The sequence below is a fragment of the Balaenoptera ricei genome, chromosome 19 (assembly GCF_028023285.1).
Source record: "Balaenoptera ricei isolate mBalRic1 chromosome 19, mBalRic1.hap2, whole genome shotgun sequence".
Classification (NCBI taxonomy): domain Eukaryota; kingdom Metazoa; phylum Chordata; class Mammalia; order Artiodactyla; family Balaenopteridae; genus Balaenoptera; species Balaenoptera ricei.
In genome coordinates this window covers 1,131,802-1,154,119 of record NC_082657.1, presented here as the reverse complement: position 1 = coordinate 1,154,119, position 22,318 = coordinate 1,131,802, and the positions used below count along the sequence as shown (strand labels likewise).

The 22,318-nt window shown below is 40.9% G+C and overlaps 1 protein-coding gene across 1 annotated transcript; it reads right to left on the bottom strand.

Moving 5' to 3' along the window:
* Nucleotides 1-256: 256 nt before the first annotated feature.
* LOC132353215 (zinc finger protein 211-like) lies at nt 257-22,116 on the bottom strand. Its single transcript, XM_059904246.1, has 3 exons — nt 21,891-22,116; nt 20,502-20,628; nt 257-4,175 (listed from the first exon to the last, which is right to left on the bottom strand). Exons 1-3 carry the CDS (start codon nt 21,921-21,923, stop codon nt 2,494-2,496), a joined length of 1,842 nt encoding a protein of 613 aa, XP_059760229.1. The 5' UTR covers nt 21,924-22,116; the 3' UTR covers nt 257-2,493.
* Between the last annotated feature and the right edge of the window lie 202 nt (nt 22,117-22,318).

Here is a 22,318-nt window from a genome sequence, read left to right as displayed (position 1 = left end):
TAAAATAAATTAAAAAAAAAGAAATTTATGTATTCAAAGACATGATACCTGGGATTATAAATTGTAAAAACAGCTAAGTAAATCACGATACACAAACACAAAAAATCTGCAAAAATACAGTAAATGATGTTAAGATACAGGAAGGTTCCTACACATTCCATTTATATATACATTTGAAAAAAGTTATTTCAAAAGTAGAATATGCTCTTGCATCAGTATTTTTAATTTTGAGGATGAATTAAAAATGACAGGAGGAAACTTGTTTCAGGGCTTTACACAAGTATCACAGTGTTAAAATGTACATTTAAGAATACATGTAATTTATTTTCAGTCAACTACACATACATTAAACGATTTTTAAAACAAATATGCAAAACCTGTCACTTTATAATCATTCTACTATGGTTTATTAGCGACATTCTTAAAATTATTTGTGGCTACTGCACCTGTAAGGTAGAAAAAGAATACAATGGTGGGCTCCTGGCAATGCTTCCCAACTCCATATTCAGTGACATTATGTTGGCAATTTGACATTGGATATGCTGGGAGTATTTACACCAGGGAAACTGGCAAAGACTACAAACCAGGATTTCATTTACTGTGTTCCTGAATATCTGGACTTAGGACTGAGGTAGGATATGGGAGTTCCCTGGTGGCCTAGTGGTTAGGATTCTGGGCTTTCAGTACTTGGGCCTGGGTTTGATGTCTGGTCGGGGAACTGAGGTCCCACAAGCTGTGTGGTGTGGGGAAAAAAAGGGGGGGGGAGGTGAGAATAAAAAAAAGGAAAAAAACCTGAGGTAGCATATGTTAATAGTGCAGATTTATCTTTAACATATATAATGTATGTGGCCATTACATTATGCATAAGACCAAAATTAAGAAAAAATTGAGAACATATTCACTATGCCAAATTACAGTTCCATGCAGAAGTCACTCACATTGGGTAAATGTGTGAAATCTCACAGATACCTTTGTTGTTTCCCTGATCTCCTACTTGTCAAGGAAAGAGAAAATAGACAAGAACTCACAAAATAAAAGTAGGTAAAAGGCAGAAATAGAAATTTATCAAAACAAGATGTGCAGGTAAAAAATAGACACATTAAAAAAAAAAAAAAAACTCAAACTCAAGAATCCTGAGAGAGGGAATCCCCTGGCAGTCCACTAGTTATGGCTCTGCACTTCCACTGCAGGGAGCACAGGTTCAATCCCTGGTTGGGGAACTAAAATCCCACATGCCACAAAGTGCACCAAAAAAAAAAAAAAAAAAAAAAAAAAACCATGAGAAAAAAGCAATTAAAATCATACTGATTTTATACCACGATTTTACAGTCTTCATCAGAGGGGTCAGCCTGCATTCAGTCTTAGCTTTTAAGTTAGGTTGGTCAAGTGTAGGTTGCAAAAGGGAGGCAGGAAAGTTCTTGCTGGTTAAAAATCATTATTTGGTGACTTACATTTTGGGGAGGGGGGGCAGGGGAGGAGCATTAAGGGGATGGGAAAAGGGATTAGGAGGAAGAGCCTTGGGGACCAGGCCATGTGAGGGCCACAGTGGACATTCCTAGTCCTTCAGTGTCCTTCACACTGCCCAGAACAGTGAGCGGGTCAACTGCATAATGGGGAAACAGGGACATCCTGAAGTGGGTTTATGAAAAAGGAAAGGACCTTGAAAATGAATCACTGCATATGGCAGTGGAGCCAGTGTCACATCTGGGGTGACTCCAATGATGTTCTCCACAGTGCCTGGCTTGGTGTTGCTGTCACTGTAAGAACGTCCCAAGAGGGAGGGTGCCTGCAGGAAGGAGATGTACACTGGGAAAAATGAAGCTGGAGGCCCAGGTGGAGAAGAACACATCAGGTGTTGGTAGTTAATCATCGGGACAAAGCAAATGGAGTCCCTGCTTGAAGCAGAAGAGAGGACACTGGAAGGGTGCAGTGTAGAGGAAGCACTCTCATCAAAGGCCTGGCAGTAGTGAGGCCTTGTGGAATTCCCTCAACGTCTCTGGGCTGCACATGCCTTCCTTTACAAAAGGGAATAAAAACACTATGAGCACTGGTTTGGTTGGGTAGATGAATGGAGTCATTTCCAAGAAAGCCATCAATGTTGTTTCCCAGAGAAAAGACAGCCTTATCCATCAGCATGGGGCTAATGGTTATCATCAGGGCTCCTGGGGTGGGGGGCAAAAGTGTCCAGATGGACAACATGTCTTTGAGTCCTCAACGGGGGAAACGGGGGAAGAGGACTGAAGTGACCAGACTCCCCATGTCCTGAACCAGGGAACCTGGCATTGAATCCAGATCGCTGTTCACAACAGATGATACATTCTCTCTGGGCCACAGTTTGTCCCAAGAAAGGGTACATTTGCTGCACAGTAACTGCAGGGGTTCTAACCACCCTGTTACAATCTCAAACTCCTTGAACATCAGTCCCATCTATATTCGCTATATTCCTAAGGTCCTTTTACCAGTGTGAACTGATGTTTAATGAAGTGGCACCTTTCAATAAGATTTATCACATTCCTTGCACTCACAAGGCTTTTCTCCAGTGTGGATTTTCCTATGGATATGGAGGAGCTGTCTTCGGCTAAAGGACTTCCCACATTCAGTGCACTCATAAGGCCTTTCTCCAGTGTGAACTCTCTGATGACGACGAAGGCTTGACCTATCAGTAAAACATTTCCCACATTCATTGCACTTATAAGGCCTTTCTCCTGTGTGAATTCTCTGATGAACATAAAGATCAGATATAATACTAAAACATTTCCCACATGCACTGCACTCATAAGGTCTTTCTCCACTGTGAACTCTCTGATGACGATGAAGGCTCGAGCTACCAGTAAAACACTTCCCACATTCACTGCACTCATAAGGCCTTTCTCCACTGTGAACTCTCTGATGATAATAGAGACCAGAACTAGTAGTAAAAGATTTCCCACATTCACTGCACTCATAAGGCCTTTCTCCACTGTGAACTCTCTGATGATAATAGAGACCAGAACTAGTAGTAAAAGATTTCCCACATTCACTGCACTCATAAGGCCTTTCTCCACTGTGAACTCTCTGATGATAATAGAAACCAGAGCTAGTAGTAAAAGATTTCCCACATTGACTACACTCATAAGGCTTTTCTCCACTGTGAATTCTCTGATGGTAATGAAGGCTCGTCTTAGCAGTAAAAGATTTTCCACATTTATTGCATTCATAAGGCTTTTCTCCAGTATGAACTTTCTTATGGGCACTGAGGTGTCCGTTTCGGCTAAAGAATTTCCCACATTCACTGCACTCGAAAGGCTTTTCTCCACTGTGAACTCTCTGATGATTACAAAGGATCGACCTATTACTAAAAGATTTCCCACATTCACTGCACTCATAAGGCCTTTCTCCAGTGTGAACTCTCCTATGATAATAGAGGCCAGACCTAGTAGTAAAACATTTTCCACATTCACTGCACTCATAAGGCCTTTCCCCACTGTGAACTCTCTGATGTGTAAGGAAACTAGATTTGTGGGTAAAAAATTTTCCACATTGGCTGCATTCATAAGGCCTTTCTCCAGTGTGAACTTTCTGGTGCTGACTATGGTTACTTCTTTGGGTGTAGGCTTTCCCACAGTTGCTGCATTCACAAAACCCTTCAGTAGTGAGGACTCTCTCATCCTGAATAAGTATTTCTGTGTGGCTGGAGAATTTGTTGCCTTCTCCCCAGCTGTGATGACTTTTCCCACTGTCAAAAACAGCTTCACACTCCTTACTGTTGTTCAGTTTCTTCCTGGTATTAGTGACCTGTTTCTGAAGTCCAATTTTGGCCACGTAGTTGTTCCCAATCTCCATGTAGGTAGAGAGATTCCCTGTTACATGGATTGTGCAGCTTTTCAAAAATGCAGGTCTCCCCATATCACAGCTGAAGGGTTTCTCTCTAATGTGCTGCTTCTGGTGCTCTTGAAGGTTTGCAGTGAAATAGAACTGTTGCCCACATGCCCCACATGTGTATGCTTTCTGCCCCCTATTTGTTCCTTGCTCTTCAGCCAAGTGCAAAATGTCTCTCAAGACTGGGATGCACATCTTACAGGGCTGGGCCTTCTCAGGAGATGAACCTGCACTGAGAGTACTGATCTGTGACACTCTTTCTGCAGATACCCTCTGTTCAGAAGGTGTCTCTTCATCCTCAACCCGGTGCCAAGAACCTGAAAACAAAGAAGTGATGGTGAAGTTCTTGTTCACGTTATTGGGTGTGAGTGACACCATCACAACAGTATATCTGACACATGAAGGAAGCAGTCCACAGGATTGTGTTCAGGAAATGGAGTTGGGGTCAAATTGGGAAAGGTGCTCTCACCAAGTACAGGACACAGGGACTGGATGTGGCCCAAGGCAAAAGGCGAGTTCTACAATTCACTCCTCTGTCAATGGCTTTTACCAGTACCACATCTACTGGTGACCTATCATAATATGCAGAAGTGTATTTTCAGGCCCCAGAAAATCTGACTGCAACTGGTAGCTGGTGTTCAAGAAATATTAAAGGATATATACATGGTTGAGGACATAAACAATACCAGTAAGTACTAAGGGGAAAACAATGTGAAGACCACATGAGATAAATGGGTTAGAGAGGTGGTAGGGAAATTATCCCAGGCTGGAGTCAGAATAAAAATGGGAAGTAGGGAATTCCCTGGTGGTCCAGTGGTTAAGACTCCATGCTTCCAATGCAGGGAGTGTGGGTTCAACCCCTGGTTGGGAAACTAGGATCCCACAGGCCGTGGGGCATGGTCAAAAAAAAAAAAAAAAAAAAAAAGGACAAGTTAGCAGAATGTCAAGAATGGAGAAAGGACAAGAGAAGTAATTGGGGGCCACTGGCAATGGCCCTAAAACCCTACTCAAATGAGATATGTTCCAGATATTACTTCTCAACACAGACCTTATAACAAGCCCTCTCCCAGCTGCCATTCATCTTACCAGGATACCTGTAAGCTCTTTATACTGAAACTAGAGTCATGTCCATCCCATGAAACCACCAAGGACTCTCCATCCCCAGCTGAAAAACTACACGGGACAGAAATGATACAAGCCCTAACAGAGTCAGGACAAGTAAGTGGCCAACATGAGCCCAGAGGAACTCAGTACACAATAGACCAAGGAACGATATTTAAATACCACAAAAAGAACGTCCAGTGGAGCCAGAGGGGGGAAGGATGCACAGTGGATCAAGTACAGACTGTTAAGAATCCATCTCCCCACCTAAACAGGAACAATCTAACTGATGTAACTCTTTTGCAACTATGGAGTCTACTGAAGATTTGCAGTGTCCCACAAAACGAAGTTTGAACAGACGAAACTTTAAAACCAGAATCAGATATCACAGGAATGTTGGGATGATCATGCTGGGAATATAAAACAATTATGATTAATATGCTAATTAATGTCTGCGAATGGATAAAGCAGACAGCATACGAGAGCAGAAGGGCAATGTAAGCAGAGAGATGGGAAATCTAACAAAGAATCAAGAAATGCTAGAGATCGAGAACACCATAACAGAAATGAAAAATGACTGTGATAGGCTTATTTATAAACTGGACATAAAGGTGAGGAAAGAATCTGAGCTTGATGTTCTCTTAGGAGAAACTTCCAAAACTGAAAAGAAAAAAGGACAAGACAAAAAAAAAAATCCAATATTGGTGGGACAACTACAAAAGGTTTAACATACATGTATGGAAACATCAAAAGGAAAGAGACAAAGGAACAGAAAAAATATTTGAGGCAATAATGATGGAGAATTTCCACCAAATTACTATCAGACACCAAAGCACAGATCCAGGAAGCTCAGAGAACATCAAGTAGGTTTAATGTGAAAAAACTACACCTAGGAATATCACATTCAAATGCACAAAAAAGTCCTGAAAGAAGCCATAGGAATAAACACCTTACCCACAGAGAAGCAACAAAAACAATTAGAGTTGAATTCTCCTCAGAACTCATGCAGACAAGAAGAGAACGAAGTGAAACATTTAAAGTGCTCGGGGGCTTCCCTGGTGGCGCAGTGGTTAAGAATCTGCCTGCCAATTCAGGGGACACGGGTTCGAGCCCTGGTCTGGGAAGATCCCACATGCCGTGGAGCAACTAAGCCCAGGAGCCACGACTACTGAGCCTGCACGTCTGGAGCCTGTGCTCCGCAACGGGAGAGACCACGACAGTGAGAGGGCAGCACACCGCGATGAAGAGTGGCCCCTGCTCGCCGCAACTGGAGAAAGCCCACACACAGAAACGAAGACCCAACACAGCCAAAAATTAATTAATTAATTAATTAATTTTTTAAAAATTTAAAAAAAAAGTGCTTGGGGTGGGTGTGGGAGGTGACCTTCAGCAACGCAGAATTTGGTATCCAGCAAAAATTACCCTTCAACACTGATGGTGAAATAAACACTTTCTTACATACAGAAAAATTGTGGGAATATATTAAAAGAAGTTCTTCAGAGAGATGAAGGGACTTCCCTGGCAGTCCAGTGGTTACCATGTACGCTTCCACTGCAGGGGGCATGGATTTGATCCCTAGTCGAGGAACTAAGATGCTGCATGTGGCACAGCATGGCCAAAAAAAAAAAAAAAAAAGGAGAGAGAGAGATGGTAAATGATATAGATCAGAAACTTGGGTTTCATAGAGAAAGGAAGAGCATCAGAATAAAAAATATTTTACTGACACATAATTGTTAAGGAACATCGTATATCTTTAAGCTGTACATGATTCTATATGTGTACACACTGAAATGACTACCACATAAGTTCAGTTGAATTATGTCTTACAATTTTCTTTCTTCTGACAAGAACTTTTAAGATCTACTTTCTTAAAAACTTCTAAATATACAATATAGTTTTGTTAACTAAAGTCACTATGCTGTGAATTACATCCCCAGGACTTAATCATCTTATAACTAGAAGTCTGTAACTTCTGAAACACTTCACCCATGTCATCTACCCACCTTCCCGCATTCTGGCAATCACTAATCTGTTGTCTGCATCTGAGTTTGGTGGTGTTGTTGTTGCTGTTTTTTCCAAAGATTTCCCATGTAAGTATAATCATGTAGTACAGTTAACCTTGAATAACATGGGTTAGAATTGCTTGGGTCCATTTATACAGGGATATTTTCCAATAAATGCACAGCACTACATGATCTTTAGTTGGATGAATCCAAAAATGGGAAACTTGGGCTTCCCTGGTGGTACAGTGGTTAAGAATCCACCTGCCAATGCAGGGGACATGGGTTCGAGCCCTGGGCTGGGAAGATTCCTACATGCCGTGGAGCAACTAAGCCCGTGTGCCACAACTACTGAGCCTGCACTCTAGAGCCCATGAGCCACAAATGCTGAAGCCTGTGTGCCACAACTACTGAAGCCTGCACGCCTAGAGCCTGTCCTCTGCAACAAGAGAAGCCACTGCAATGAGAAACCCACGCACCACAACAAAGAGTAGCCCCCGCTCGTTGCAACTAGAGGAAGCCCACATGCAGCAACGAAGACCCAACACAGTCAAAATAAATAAAATTAATTAATTAATCAATATTTTTAAAACAATGGGAAACTTCAGAATCACAGGGCTGACTATGGGACTTAAACATCCCCAGATTTCAGTATATGCAGGGGATCCTGGCACCAATCCTCTGTGGAAACATAGGGACAACAAGATTTCTCTCTCTGACTTATTTCACTTAGCATAATGCCCATAAAATCCAATCATGTTGCTGTAAATGGCAAAATTTCCTTCTCTTTTTAATGGTTGAATAAAACTGAATAGTATTCCATATATAAGACGTGTTTGTTATCCACTCATCCATCAATGGACACTTAGGTTGTTTCCATGTCTTGGATATTGTAAATAATGCAGCAATAAACATGGAGTACACATATCTTTTTGAGATGATGATTTCACTCCCCTAGATAAATACATAGAGGTGGAACTGATGGACCATATGGTAATTCCTTTCTTAATTGTGTAAGGATTCTCTACTCTTTTCCATGTGGTAGAAATAATGTACATTCCCACCAACAGTGCACATGGGGTCCCTTTTCTTCACACCTTCTCCTATACTTATTTATTGTCTTTTTCATAACAGACATTATAACAGGTGTGAGGTGGTATCTCATTGTGGTATTAATTTGCATTTCCCTGACAATTAGTGATATTGAGCACCTTTTCATGTAGAAGGTCACCGTTTGCATATCTTCTTCTGAAAACTGTCTATTTAGATATAACAGTTTGTACAAAACAACAATAGCAACAGTGTACTCCATCATGTATTTTTAAACATACCCATATATGTATGTTTACGTAAAATTAAAACAAAAGACAACAATAATACAATGGAGAAGATGGAAAATTAGGATTTTTTAAAATTATGAGCTTTTTAAACTACCCACGAAACCACATATTGTCATTTGAATGTGGGCTTGAATGAGCTGTAAATACATATTGGAAACTGTATCGCAACTACATAAAAAATGAAAAGGAACAAGTATAGATGATATGCTAACAGAGGAGAGAAAAAGGGTCATTCAAAATGCTTCATTAAAATCACAAAAAGAAGGGTGGAAGACTCAACTAGGAACAAAGAACAAGGGCAATGAAAAGAAAATGGTAACAAATATGTTAGATGTTTTCCCAACTGTATCAATATATTAAACATCGATAGTCTCAATGAACCAATTTAAAGACAGATTGTCAGAGTGGATCATAAAACAAGACTGAATTATATGTTGTCTCCGAGAAACCCACTTTAAATACAAAGATGCACATAGAGGAAGCTCCCTGGTGGTGCAGTGGTTAAGAATCCACCATCTAATGCAGGGGATGCGGGTTTGATCCCTGGTCTGGGAACTAGATTCTACTTGCATGCTGTAACTAAGAGTTCACACACCAAAACTAAGGAGACTGTGAGCTGCAACTAAGGAGCCCATCGGCCGCAACTAAGGACCCCACCAGCCACAATTAAGGAGCACACGTGCCACAACTAAGGAGCACATGTGTCACAACTAAAGGAGCAAGTGAGCAACAACTAAGGAGCCCGTGAGCCTCGACTAAGACCCAGCACAACCAAAATAAAAAAATTTTTTTAAAAAGATGCTTAAAAATAAGATGCATATAAATTAAAAGTATGTCAATACAGAAAAAGAGGTCAACACAAATCAAAAGAAAAAAAAGAAAAGTGGTAGTAACTATACTGATATCACAGCAGATTTCACATAAGCAAAGTTATCAGGGATAATGAGAATGACACAGTGGTAAAGGGGTCAATACTCCAGAATACACAACAATCCTTAACATGTCTGCGTCTAACAACACAATGTCAAAATATGAGGCAAAACAGACCTACAAGCAAAAAATAGATGAATCTGCTATAACACTTGGAGACTTCATTCAACACACCTCTATAAGAAATGAACAGATCCAGAAAATAAAAAATCCATAAGGATGCTGGTAAACTGAGGATCACCATCATCAGTCAACTGGATGTAACAGTCAACTATAGATTACTAGGCTACTCCATTCAAAAACAGAATATTCTTCTCAAACTGACATAGAACATTCACAAGATGGACTACATCTTGGGCCAGAAAACATACCTTAACAAATTTAAAAGAACAGAAAACATACAAGGTCAGTTCTCAGAACAAAGTGAATTACACCGGCAACCAGTAACAAAAGGATAGCTGTAAAATTGCACAACACTGATAAATTAAACAATACACTTCCAAATAAAACAGGGTTCAAAGAAGAAATATTAAGATAAATTTTTAAGTATTCTGAAAGAAACAAACACAGCACTTGTCAAAACATGCAGATGGGGACTTCCCTGGTGGCGCAGTTAAGAATCTGCCTGCCAATGCAGGGGACATGGGTTCAAGCCCTGGTCTGGGAACATCCCACATGCCATGGAGCAACTGAGCCCATGTGCCACAACTACTAAGCCTGCGCTCTAGAGTCCACACGCCACAACTACTGAAGTCCGCAAGCCTAGAGCCCGTGCTCCGCAACAAGAGAAGCCACTGCAATAAGAAGCCTGTGCACCGCAGTGAAGAGTAGCCCCCACTCACTGCAACTAGACAAAGCCCACACACAGCAATGAAGACCCAACGCACCCAAAAATAAACTTAAAAAAAAAATGCAGATGCAGTGATAGCAGTGTTTATATGGCAATCGGTAGCACTGAATGCATATATTACATAAGATGAAAGACCTAAAATCAGTCATCTGTGCTTCTATCTTAGGAAACTAGGGGAAAATGAAATACAAAGGAAGAAAAGAAATAATTTAAAAAATCAGTAGAGAAAAATCAACAAAGTAAAAAAAAAAGCTGGTTCTTTAAAATGCCCGATAAAATCAAAAACATGCTAGTCAGCCTCGTCACAAAAACAAGAGAGGACACAAATTACTAATATCAAAATGAAAAAGGAGGGCTTCCCTGGTGGCGCACTGGTTAAGAATCCGCCTGCCAATGCAGGGGACATGGGTTCGAGCCCTGCTCTGGAAAGATCCCACATGCCACGGAGCAACTAAGTCTGCGCACCACAACGACTGAGCCTGCACTCTAGAGACTGTGAGCCACAACTACTGAGCCCGAGTGCCACAACTACTGAAGCCCATGTGCCTAGAGCCTGTGCTCTGCAACAAGAGAAGCCACCCAATGAGAAGCCCACGCACTGCAACAAAGAGTAGCCCCTGCTCGCCACAACTAGAGAAAACCCTGTGTGCAGCAAAAAAGACCCAACACAGCCAAAAAAATAATAATAAAAAAAGTGCAGTTTGTTCAGTTTAAAAAAAAAAAAATTAAAAAGGACACATGACTATAGATACAATGGATGTTCAAAGGATAATAATGAAATATATGAGAATCTCCAAGACCATAAATTTGAAAACCTAAATGAAATGGATCAACGCCCTGAAAGATACAGTCTACCAAACTCACACAAAAAGAAACAATCTAAATAGGTCTACATGTATTTAAGCAGTTAAGACTCCATGCTTCCACTGCAGAGGGCTCAGGTTAGATCCCTGATAGGGGGAGCTTAAGATCCCGCATGCCTTGGTGTGCAGCCCCTCCAAAAAAACCTAAAACTAAAACAACAAAAAAAAGAAATAGACAATCTCAATGGGTCTACATTTACTACAGAAATTGAATCAATGATGAATAGCTTTCCACAGGACTTCCCTGGCAGTCCAGTGGTTAAGACTTTGCCTTCCAATGCAGGGGGTGTAGGTTCAATCCCTGGTCAGGGAGCTAACATCCCACATGCCTCGGGGCCAAAAAACCAAAACATAAAACAGAAGCAATATTGTAACCACTTCAATAAAGACATTAAAAATAGTCCACATCCAGGGACTTAACTGGTGGCACAGTGGTTAAGACTCTGCGCTCCCAATGCAGGGGGCCCAAGTTTGATCCCTGATCAGGGAACTAGATCCCACATGCATGCTGCAACTAAGAGTTTGCATGCCACAACTAAACAGCCTGCAAGCCACAACTAAGGAGCACACCTGTCGCAAGTAAGACCCGAAGCAACAAAGTGAAGATTAAAAAAAAAATTTTTTTAATGGTCCACATCCAAAAAAAAAAAAAAAAAAATCTTAAAAAAAAATTAATAACCTTCTAAATTTTCTGGGAATACAATTGGCAGACTTTGGTTCACTGGTCAAATCTGACAAACAATAAGGAAGATAGTACACAATTCTCTACAACTGCTTTCAGAATACAGAAACAGAGGGAATTCTTCCACACTAATTGCATCAGAACAGCATTACTCTAATATCAAACCAAAGACATTAAAAGAAAAGTATAGACCAGTATCTCTCATGAACATAGATGCAACAATTCTCACAAAATATCAGTAAATTGTTTCAAAAACAGTTGAAAAAGAATTATACGGGACTTCCCTGGTGGCGCAGTGGTTAAGAATCCGCCTGCCAGTGGAGGGGACACGGGCTCGAGCCCTGGTCTGGGAAGATCCCACATGCCACAGAGCAACTAAGCCCGTGAGCCACAATGACTGAGCCTCAAGACCACAACTACTGAGCCCGCGTGCCACAACTATTGAAGCCCACGCGCCTAGAGCCCGTGCTCCACAATAAGAGAAGCCATTGCAATGAGAAGCCCACACGCCACAATGAAGAGTAGCCCCCCGCTCGCCGCAACTAGAGAAAGCCTGTGCACAGCAACGAAGACCCAATGCAGGAAAGGAGGGAAGGAGGGAAGGAGGGAGGGAGGGAGGGAAGGAAGGAAGGAAGGAAGGAAGGAAGGAAGGAAGGTAGGAAGGAAGGAAGGAAGGAGGGAAGAATTATACACCATGACCAACTGAGAATGATCCACGTTATGCAATGCTGCTTTAACATTAAAAAATCAGAGCAACAGTCAGCTTTACCCACCACCAGAGCCTCCCATCAAGCCTCTTAGATAGCCTCAACCACCAGAGGGCAGACAACAGAAGCAAGAAAAACTATAATCCTGCAGCCTGTGGACCAAAAACCACAGTTACAGAAAGATAGAGAAGATGAAAAGGCAGAGGGCTATGTACCAGATGAAGGAACAAGAAAAAACCCCAGAAAAACAACTAAATGAAGTGGAGATAGGCAACCTTCCAGAAAAAGAATTCAGAATAATGATAGTGAAGATGATCCAGGACCTTGGAATAAGAATGGAGGCAAAGATTGAGAAGATGCAAGAAATGATTAACAAAGACCTAGAAGAATTAAAGAACAAACAAACAGAGATGACCAATACAATAACTGAAATGAAAACTACACTAGAAGGAATCAATAGCAGAATAACTGAGGCAGAAGAACGGATAAGTGACCTGGAAGACAGAATGGTGGAATTCACTGCTGCAGAACAGACTAAAGAAAAAAGAATGAAAAGAAATGAAGACAGCCTAAGAGACCTCTGGGACAACATTAAACGCAACAACATTCGCATTATAGGGGTCCCAGAAGGAGAAGAGAGAGAGAAAGGACCAGAGAAAATATTTGAAGAGATTATAGTCGAAAACTTCCCTAACATGGGAAAGGAAATAGCCACCCAAGTCCAGGAAGCGCAGAGAGTCCCATACAGGATAAACCCAAGGAGAAACACGCCGAGACACATAGTAATCAAAGTAGCAAAAATTAAAGACAAAGAAAAATTATTGAAAGCAGCAAGGGAAAAACCACAAATAACATACAAGGGAACTCCCATAAGGTTAACAGCTGATTTCTCAGCAGAAACTCTGCAAGCCAGAAGGGAGTGGCATGATATACTTAAAGTGATGAAAGGGAAGAACCTACAACCAAGATTACTCTACCCGGCAAGGATCTCATTTAGATTTGATGGAGAAATCAAAAGCTTTACAGACAAGCAAAAGCTAAGAGAATTCAGCACCACCAAACCAGCTCTACAACAAATGCTAAAGGAACTTCTCTAAGTGGGAAACACAAGAGAAGAAAAGGACCTACAAAAACAAACCCAAAACAATTAAGAAAATGGTCATAGGAACATACATATCGATAATTACCTTAAACGTGAAAGGATTAAATGCCCCAACCAAAAGACATAGACTGGCTGAATGGATACAAAAACAAGACCCATATATATGCTGTCTACAAGAGACCCACTTTAGACCTAGGGACACATACAGACTGAAAGTGAGGGGATGGAAAAAGATATTCCATGCAAATGGAAATCAAAAGAAAGCTGGAGTAGCTATACTCATATCAGATAAAATAGACTTTAAAATAAAGAATGTTACAAGAGACAAGGAAGGACACTACATAATGATCCAGGGATCAATCCAAGAAGAAGATATAACAATTATAAATATATATGCACCCAACATAGGAGCACCTCAATACATAAGGCAACTGCTAACAGCTATAAAAGAGGAAATCGACAGTAACACAATCATAGTGGGGGACTTTAACACCTCACTTACACCAATGGACAGATCATCCAAAATGAAAATAAATAAGGAAACAGAAGCTTTAAATGACACAATAGACCAGATAGATTTAATTGATATATATCGGACATTCCATCCAAAAACAGCAGATTACACGTTCTTCTCAAGTGCGCACGGAACATTCTCCAAGATAGATCACATTTTGGGTCACAAATCAAGCCTCAGTAAATTTAAGAAAATTGAAATCATATCAAGCATCTTTTCTGACCACAACGCTATGAGATTAGAAATGAATTACAGGGAAAAAAACGTAAAAAGGACAAACACATGGAGGCTAAACAATACGTTACTAAATAACCAAGAGATCACTGAAGAAATCAAAGAGGAAATCAAAAAATACCTAGAGACAAATGACAATGAAAACACGACGACCCAAAACCTATGGGATGCAGCAAAAGCGGTTCTAAGAGGGAAGTTTATAGCTATACAAGCCTACCTAAAGAAACAAGAAAAATCTCAAGTAAACAATCTAACCTTACACCTAAAGAAACTAGAGAAAGAAGAACAAACAAAACCCAAAGTTAGCAGAAGGAAAGAAATCATAAAGATCAGAGCAGAAATAAATGAAATAGAAACAAAGAAAACAATAGCAAAGATCAATAAAACTAAAAGTTGGTTCTTTGAGAAGATAAACAAAATTGATAAGCCATTAGCCAGACTCATCAAGAAAAAGAGGGAGAGGACTCAAATCAATAAAATCAGAAATGAAAAAGGAGAAGTTACAACAGACACCACAGAAATACAAAGCATCCTAAGAGACTACTACAAGCAACTTTATGCCAATAAAATGGACAACCTGGAAGAAATGGACAAATTCTTAGAAAGGTATAACCTTCCAAGCCTGAACCAGGAAGAAACAGAAAATATGAACAGACCAATCACAAGTAATGAAATTGAAACTGTGATTAAAAATCTTCCAACAAACAAAAGTCCAGGACCAGATGGCTTCACAGGTGAATTCTATCAAACATTTAGAGAAGAGCTAACACCCAACCTTCTCAAACTCTTCCAAAAAATTGCAGAGGAAGGAACACTTCCAAACTCATTCTATGAGGCCACCATCACCCTGATACCAAAACCAGACAAAGACACTACAAAAAAAAGAAAATTACAGACCAATATCACTGATGAATATAGATGCAAAAATCCTCAACAAAATACTAGCAAACAGAATCCAACAACACATTAAAAGGATCATACACCACGATCAAGTGGGATTTATCCCAGGGATGCAAGGATTCTTCAATATACGCAAATCAATCAATGTGATACACCATATTAACAAATTGAAGAATAAAAACCATGTGATCATCTCAATAGATGCAGAAAAAGCTTTTGACAAAATTCAACACCCATTTCTGATAAAAACTCTCCAGAAAGTGGGCATAGAGGGAACCTACCTCAACATAATAAAGGCCATATATGACAAACCCACAGCAATCATCATTCTCAATGGTGAAAAACTGAAAGCATTTCCTCTAAGATCAGGAACGAGACAAGGATGTCCACTCTCACCACTATTATTCAACATAGTTTTGGAAGTCCTAGCCACGGCAATCAGAGAAGAAAAAGAAATAAAAGGAATACAAATTGGAAAAGAAGAAGTAAAACTGTCACTGTTTGCGGATGACATGATACTATACATAGAGAATCCTAAAACTGCCACCAGAAAACTGCTAGAGCTAATTAATGAATATGGTAAAGTTGCAGGATACAAAATTAATGCACAGAAATCTCTTGCATTCCTATACACTAATGATGAAAAATCTGAAAGAGAAATTATGGAAACACTCCCATTTACCATTGCAACAAAAAGAATAAAATACCTAGGAATAAACCTACCTAGGGAGACAAAAGACCTGTATGCAGAAAACTATAAGACACTGATGAAAGAAATTAAAGATGATACCAACAGATGGAGAGATATACCATGTTCTTGGATTGGAAGAATCAACATTGTGAAAATGAGTATACTACCCAAAGCAATCTACAGATTCAATGCAATCCCTATCAAATTACCAATGGCATTTTTTACGGAGCTAGAACAAATCATCTTAAAATTTGTATGGAGACACAAAAGACCCCGAATAGCCAAAGCAGTCTTGAGGCAAAAAAATGGAGCTGGAGGAATCAGACTCCCTGACTTCAGACTCTACTACAAAGCTACAGTAATCAAGACAATATGGTACTGGCACAAAAACAGAAACACAGATCAATGGAACAAGATAGAAAGCCCAGAGATTAACCCACGCACCTATGGTCAACTAATCTATGACAAAGGAGGCAAAGATATACAATGGAGAAAAGACAGTCTCTTCAATAAGTGGTGCTGGGAAAACTGGACAGCTACATGTAAAAGAATGAAATTAGAATACTCCCTAACACCATACACAAAAATAAACTCAAAATGGATTAGAGACCTAAATATAAGACTGGACCCTATAAAACTCTTAGAGGAAAACATAGGAAGAACACTCTTTGACATAAATCACAGCAAGATCTTTTTTGATCCACCTCCTAGAGTAATGGAAATAAAAACAAAAATAAACAAGTGGGACCTAATGAAACTTCAAAGCTTTTGCACAGCAAAGGAAACCATAAACAAGACGAAAAGACAACCCTCAGAATGGGAGAAAATATTTGCAAATGAATCAACGGACAAAGGATTAATCTCCAAAATATATAAACAGCTCATTCAGCTCAATATCAAAGAAACAAACACCCCAATCCAAAAATGGGCAGAAGACCTAAATAGACATTTCTCCAAAGAAGACATAGAGACGGCCACGAAGCACATGAAAAGATGCTCAACATCACTAATTATTAGAGAAATGCAAATCAAAACTACAATGAGGTATCACCTCACTCCTGTTAGAATGGGCATCATCAGAAAATCTACAAACAACAAATGCTGGAGAGGGTGTGGTGAAAAGGGAACCCTCTTGCACTGTTGGTGGGAATGTAAATTGATACAGCCACTATGGAGAACAATATGGAGGTTCCTTAAAAAACTAAAAATAGAATTACCATATGACCCAGCAATCCCACTACTGGGCATATACCCAGAGAAAACCGTAATTCAAAAAGACACATGCACCCGAATGTTCATTGCAGCACTATTTACAATAGCCAGGTCATGGAAGCAACCTAAATGCCCATCAACAGACGAATGGATAAAGAAGGTGTGGTACATATATACAATGGAATATTACTCAGCCATAAAAAGGAACGAAATTGAGTCATTTGTTGAGACGTGGATGGATCTAGAGACTGTCATACAGAGTAAAGTAAGTCAGAAAGAGAAAAACAAATATCGTATATTAATGCATGTATGCGGAACCTAGAAAAATGGTACAGATGAGCCAGTTTGCAGGGCAGAAGTTGAGACACAGATGTAGAGAATGGACATATGGACACCAAGGGGGGAAAACTGCGGTGGGGTGGGGATGGTGGTGTGCTGAATTGGGCGATTGGGATTGACATGTATACACTGATGTGTATAAAACTGATGCCTAATAAGAACCTGCAGTATAAAAAAACAAACAAAACAACTAATACTAAACTTTCATTGGGTTATTTGTATGGAAATATGTTAATATAAATGTTTCAGACATTACATGAAATTTCTAAAAATCTTATATTTGTATTTGTATGGAAATATGTATGGAAATATGTTAATATAAATGTTTCAGACATTACATGAAATTTCTAAAAATCTTATATTTGTACTTGTATGGAAATATGTATGGAAATATGTTAATATAAATGTTTCAGACATTACATGAAATTTCTAAAAATCTTATATTTGTACTTGTATGGAAAAACAAAAAACAAAAAAAACAAAACAAAACAAAAAAAAAAACATTAAAAAATCAATTAATATAATCCGTGTCATCAACAGGTTAAAAACCAACTCATGATCTCATCAATAGATGCAGAAAAAGGATCTGACAAAATCCAACAGCCACTCATGTTAAAAATCTCCATATAGGGCTTCCCTGGTGGTGCAGTGGTTGAGAGTCTGCCTGCCAATGCAGGGGACACGGGTTCGAGCCCTGGTCTGGGAAGATCCCACATGCCGCGGAGCAACTGGGCCCGTGAGCCACAATTACTGAGCCTGCGCATCTGGAGCCTGTGCTCCGCAACAAGAGAGGCCCCGATAGTGAGAGGCCCGCACACCGCGATGAAGAGTGGCCCCCGCTTGCCACAACTAGAGAAAGCCCTCGCACAGAAACGAAGACCCAACACAGCCATAAATTTAAAAAATAATTAATTAATTAATTTAAAAAATCTCCATATAATATAACCTAAAAATTGAAAAAAAAACACTTCAACTTGATAAACTAAATAAAACCCTATAGCTACTATCATACTTACTAGAGAAAAACTAGAACTCTCCCACTAAGATGAAGAAGGCAAGGATGTTCCCTTGTACAACTCACTTTCAACTTTACAGTGGAAGTCAAAACAAAGGCAATGAGATGAGGTTATTTAAATGGCATACTGATCAAGAAGGAAGGAATAAAACTGTCTTCATTCTCATATGACATGTCCAGCTATGTAAAACACCCAAAAAATAGAGGAAAAAAAAAATTCCTAGAACTAAGAAGCAATTATAGCAAGCTTTCAGGACATAAGCTTAATATACAAAAGTCAATTACATACTATATACCATCAATGAACAAGTCAATTTGAAATTAAAAACACAATACCATGTAAATTAGCACCCGCTCAAAAAAAAAAAAGAGAGCAAGAGAAAGAAATATTGAGTTACAGATCTATCAAAACATGTACAAGATATACATGAGAGAAACTATAAAACTTAGATAGAGAAATCATGAATTCCATGGTGGTCCACTGGTTAGGACTCCATGCTTTCACTGCCATGGGCCTGAGTAGGGGATCCCTAGTAGGGGAACTAAAATCCCTCAGGCCTCGCAGTGCAGCCAACAAACAAACAAACAAACAAACACTCTAATAAAGAAATCAAAGAACTAAATAAATGGAAAGATATTTCACGTTCATAAACAGGAAAACCCAGTATCGTCAAGATGTCCGTTCTTCCCAACTTCATCTATAGATTCAATGCAACCCATATCAAAATACCAGCAAGTTATTTTGTGGACATAAATACTTTGATCCTAAAATTTATACAAAAAGGCAAAAGTCCCAAAATAGCCAACACAAAACTGAAGAAGAACAAAGCTGGCAGACTGACACTACTTAACTTTAAGACTTAGTATCTAAAGTAATCAAGCCAGTGTGATATTGTTGAAATAACAGAGAAACTGTTCAATGAAAAGTATTGAGAACCCAGAAATAGACCCATAGAAATACACTCAACTGACCTTTGACAGATGAGCAAGCGCAATACAATGGAGAAAAGTTAAGTCTTTTGAATAAATAGTACTGGAACAACCAAACATCACATGCCAAGAAATGAATTCTAGACACAAACCTTCACAAAAAATTAACTCAAAATGGATCACAGACCTAAATGCTAAATACAAAAAACTCTTAAAACTTAGTAAGAAAACAAAAACCCAAAGACCAAATGAGCAAAGCACCTTAACAAACACCTCATTAAAAGAAGATATACAGGACTTCCCTGGTGGTGCAGTGGTTAAGAATCTGCCTGCCAATGCAGGGGACACAGGTTAGAGCCCTGGTCTGTGAAAATCCCACATGCCGCGGATCAACCAAGCCCGTGTCCCACAACTACTGAGCCTGTGCTCTAGAGCCTGCGAGCCACAACTACTGAAGCCCGCGTGCCTAGAGTCTGTGCTCTGCAACAAGAGAAGCCACTGCAATGAGAAGCCCGTGCACCACAATGAAGAGTAGACCCCATTCGCTGCAACTAGAAAAAGCCCACGTGCAGCAACGAAGACCCAACGTAGCCAAAAAAAAGATATACAGATGACAATTTAGCATATACAAAGATGCAAGGAAATGCAAATTAAACTGAAAAGTACACACTATTACATACCTATAAGAAGGGCCAAAGTCCAAACATTCACAACACCAAATGCTGGTAAGGGTGTGGAGCAACAGGAATTTCATTCATTGCTGACCGGAATGCTTAACAGATGCCAGTGTTGATAAACAGAAATTGGAACCTTGGAAAAAGGTCTTACAGAAACAGCTCATGGTCTGTTTTAGTAACGACCATGTCAGTGACAACAGTCTGTTGTGAAGTCAGGCACAAAAAAATGTCATGAACAGGAATGGAGCAAAACTTGGGTACCATGGATTTTGACATTCACCTGGGCAGAGAGGGCGAGCAAGGAGGGATCTATCAGACTAAGTGCAAGACTACTAAACCTAAATCCTCACCTGCAAAACTTTGGAGCTACAGGTGTCCCGGCACTAAGGAATAGGGGTACACTCTGCCTAGCCATAGTAACCACAGCACATAACGAAGCAGTTGAAGAAGAAAGCAGTGCCTGTGTTCCAAATGTGAGAAGGACAGAGCTGCCCTTGGGGAAGAGAAGAAAGGCAGAGCCTAGCTCAGAGGATAGGGGTGGGTGTGAAGGCCTTACCCAGCATGCATACAACTGCAAAGTTCTCCAGCATGACATCAAGGTACAGGTGTATCTGAACCTCATCAAGAAGACACCATTCCTCCCAGGAGAAGTACACGGCAACATCCTCAAAGGTCACACTGCCCTGGTAAACAGGGACAAATAAAACCATGAACAGTCTCACTCCTGAAAACCCACAATACATCTTCCCACACATTTCCCCTACTACCCAATCAGATGGAGCTTCTTGAGACTTGGGGAAGAAAACCATCTTCCTTTGATCTGCACCTCCCTTTTCCTCCAGAATACATAGGCAGTCATTTCAAGTCTAACTCTTGCCCTTCCCTGTTTATTTCCACCATAAAAAAGGAGACCTGCACTTACCTAAACTAGCTCAACCTCACCTCACAGCACTTCCACATACTGGTATTGGATTCATGAGTAACCTTCCACGCCTCCTTCCATTGGTGTTGGGAAATGGGAAGCCCCTCCATAGAACCCAGCCTGCACTCAGGAACCTGAGCATGGGGTTCTCCAGGGTCCCCAAACCAAAGAGCTGGGAGAATGGCAGGTGAAGAGCCCCAATACACCTCAAATACAGAGAATGTGTGCGTGGGCGGTGAGAACAAGCGAGGGACTGGGACAACCTCCACTTGCTCCAAGTGCTTCTGCAGCCTGGGAACATGTAAGAAAAGACAAACTATAGAGGAAAGAGACCATGGCGGTGTTCCAGAGGCTCATGCACTTGTATGCATGCTGGGTAAGGCCCTCACACCCAACCCTATGCTCTGAGCTAGGCTCTGCCTTTCTCTTTTCCCCAAGGGTATCTCTGTCCTTCTCACAACTGGACCTCTGTCGGGTACCAGAGCCAGGTAACCTCGGGCTGACTGGCAAACCTCTCCTCCGTGCCTCGGTTCCCGGTGCTACCTCTTACCAGTTGTGACCTTGGAAAAGTCACAACTTCCCTCTGCCTCAATGATCTCATCACCCCCTACAGCCTGTGCTTCCACTGAACAGGCTCTGGAGTATTTTTAAAGGCCTAATTCAGATGGTGTCCTTCCTGTTCTCAAAACTCTCCACCGCTCCGAGGGCTCTCGGAGCCCTTCTCGGAGGGCTTTCTTCTCGGAGAAGAAAGGTACAACCTCTCATCTACCACTCCAGATGCAGCCTGGCCTCAAACTTTCTTCCTTGCAGAAACAAGATGGACTCCAGGTTCCCGGAATGTTCCTGCTTCAGTTGCATCTCCAAGTCTCACTCAGACAGAAAAAGGGAAAAGACCCCTGGAGGCCTCTCTGTCCTAGACCCGGGGCCTGGGATAAAGCGACGAGAACAGCCGCCTCTCAGGCGGGCCGTTCGTATCTGGGTGGGGAAACAGGCCGCGGAGAACCCGGAACACGCAGCGTTTACCTGAGCCGGATCCCTCAGCGCAGGCGCCGCCATCGGAACTTCTGGACGAAAGGAGTGGCGACAGTCGACCGACCGGGTCCCACTCTGCACGCACACTGCACGGGTCTGTCCCCGACCCTCAAAACCGCCCCGGTGCGCACAGACCCTCCTCTTGCGCCTCTTAGCCTGTTACCTCGCTCCCAACACCGCACACAGAAGCCTCTGACCATCTCCAGAGACTTCACCGTAACTAAAATGGTAGCCACGAAGAAACCGGAAGTCCCTCTCCCGGAGGTTCACCCTCCCGGAAATGCCCCCTTGCTCGATTTTCATTGGATGAAAGTCGCTGCCCCTTAGCACAAATTCTTCTGGGTAATGTAGTGTAAAGGTCTCAAGGAAGGAAGCCCCACACCGGGAAGCACCTGGGAAAAAGCCAAGAAGCACCCGGA

Excerpts from the sequence above, each read along its gene's own strand:
- LOC132353215 (XM_059904246.1), bottom strand. The coding sequence starts at position 21,923 with ATGGCGGCGCCTGCGCTGAGGGATCCGGCTCAG. Across the intron at positions 20,629-21,890 it reads CGCTGAGGGATCCGGCTCAG|GGCAGTGTGACCTTTGAGGA; the intron begins GTAAACGCTGCG and ends CCTGTTTACCAG. Across the intron at positions 4,176-20,501 it reads TGCAGTTGTATGCATGCTGG|GTTCTTGGCACCGGGTTGAG; the intron begins GTAAGGCCTTCA and ends CTTTGTTTTCAG.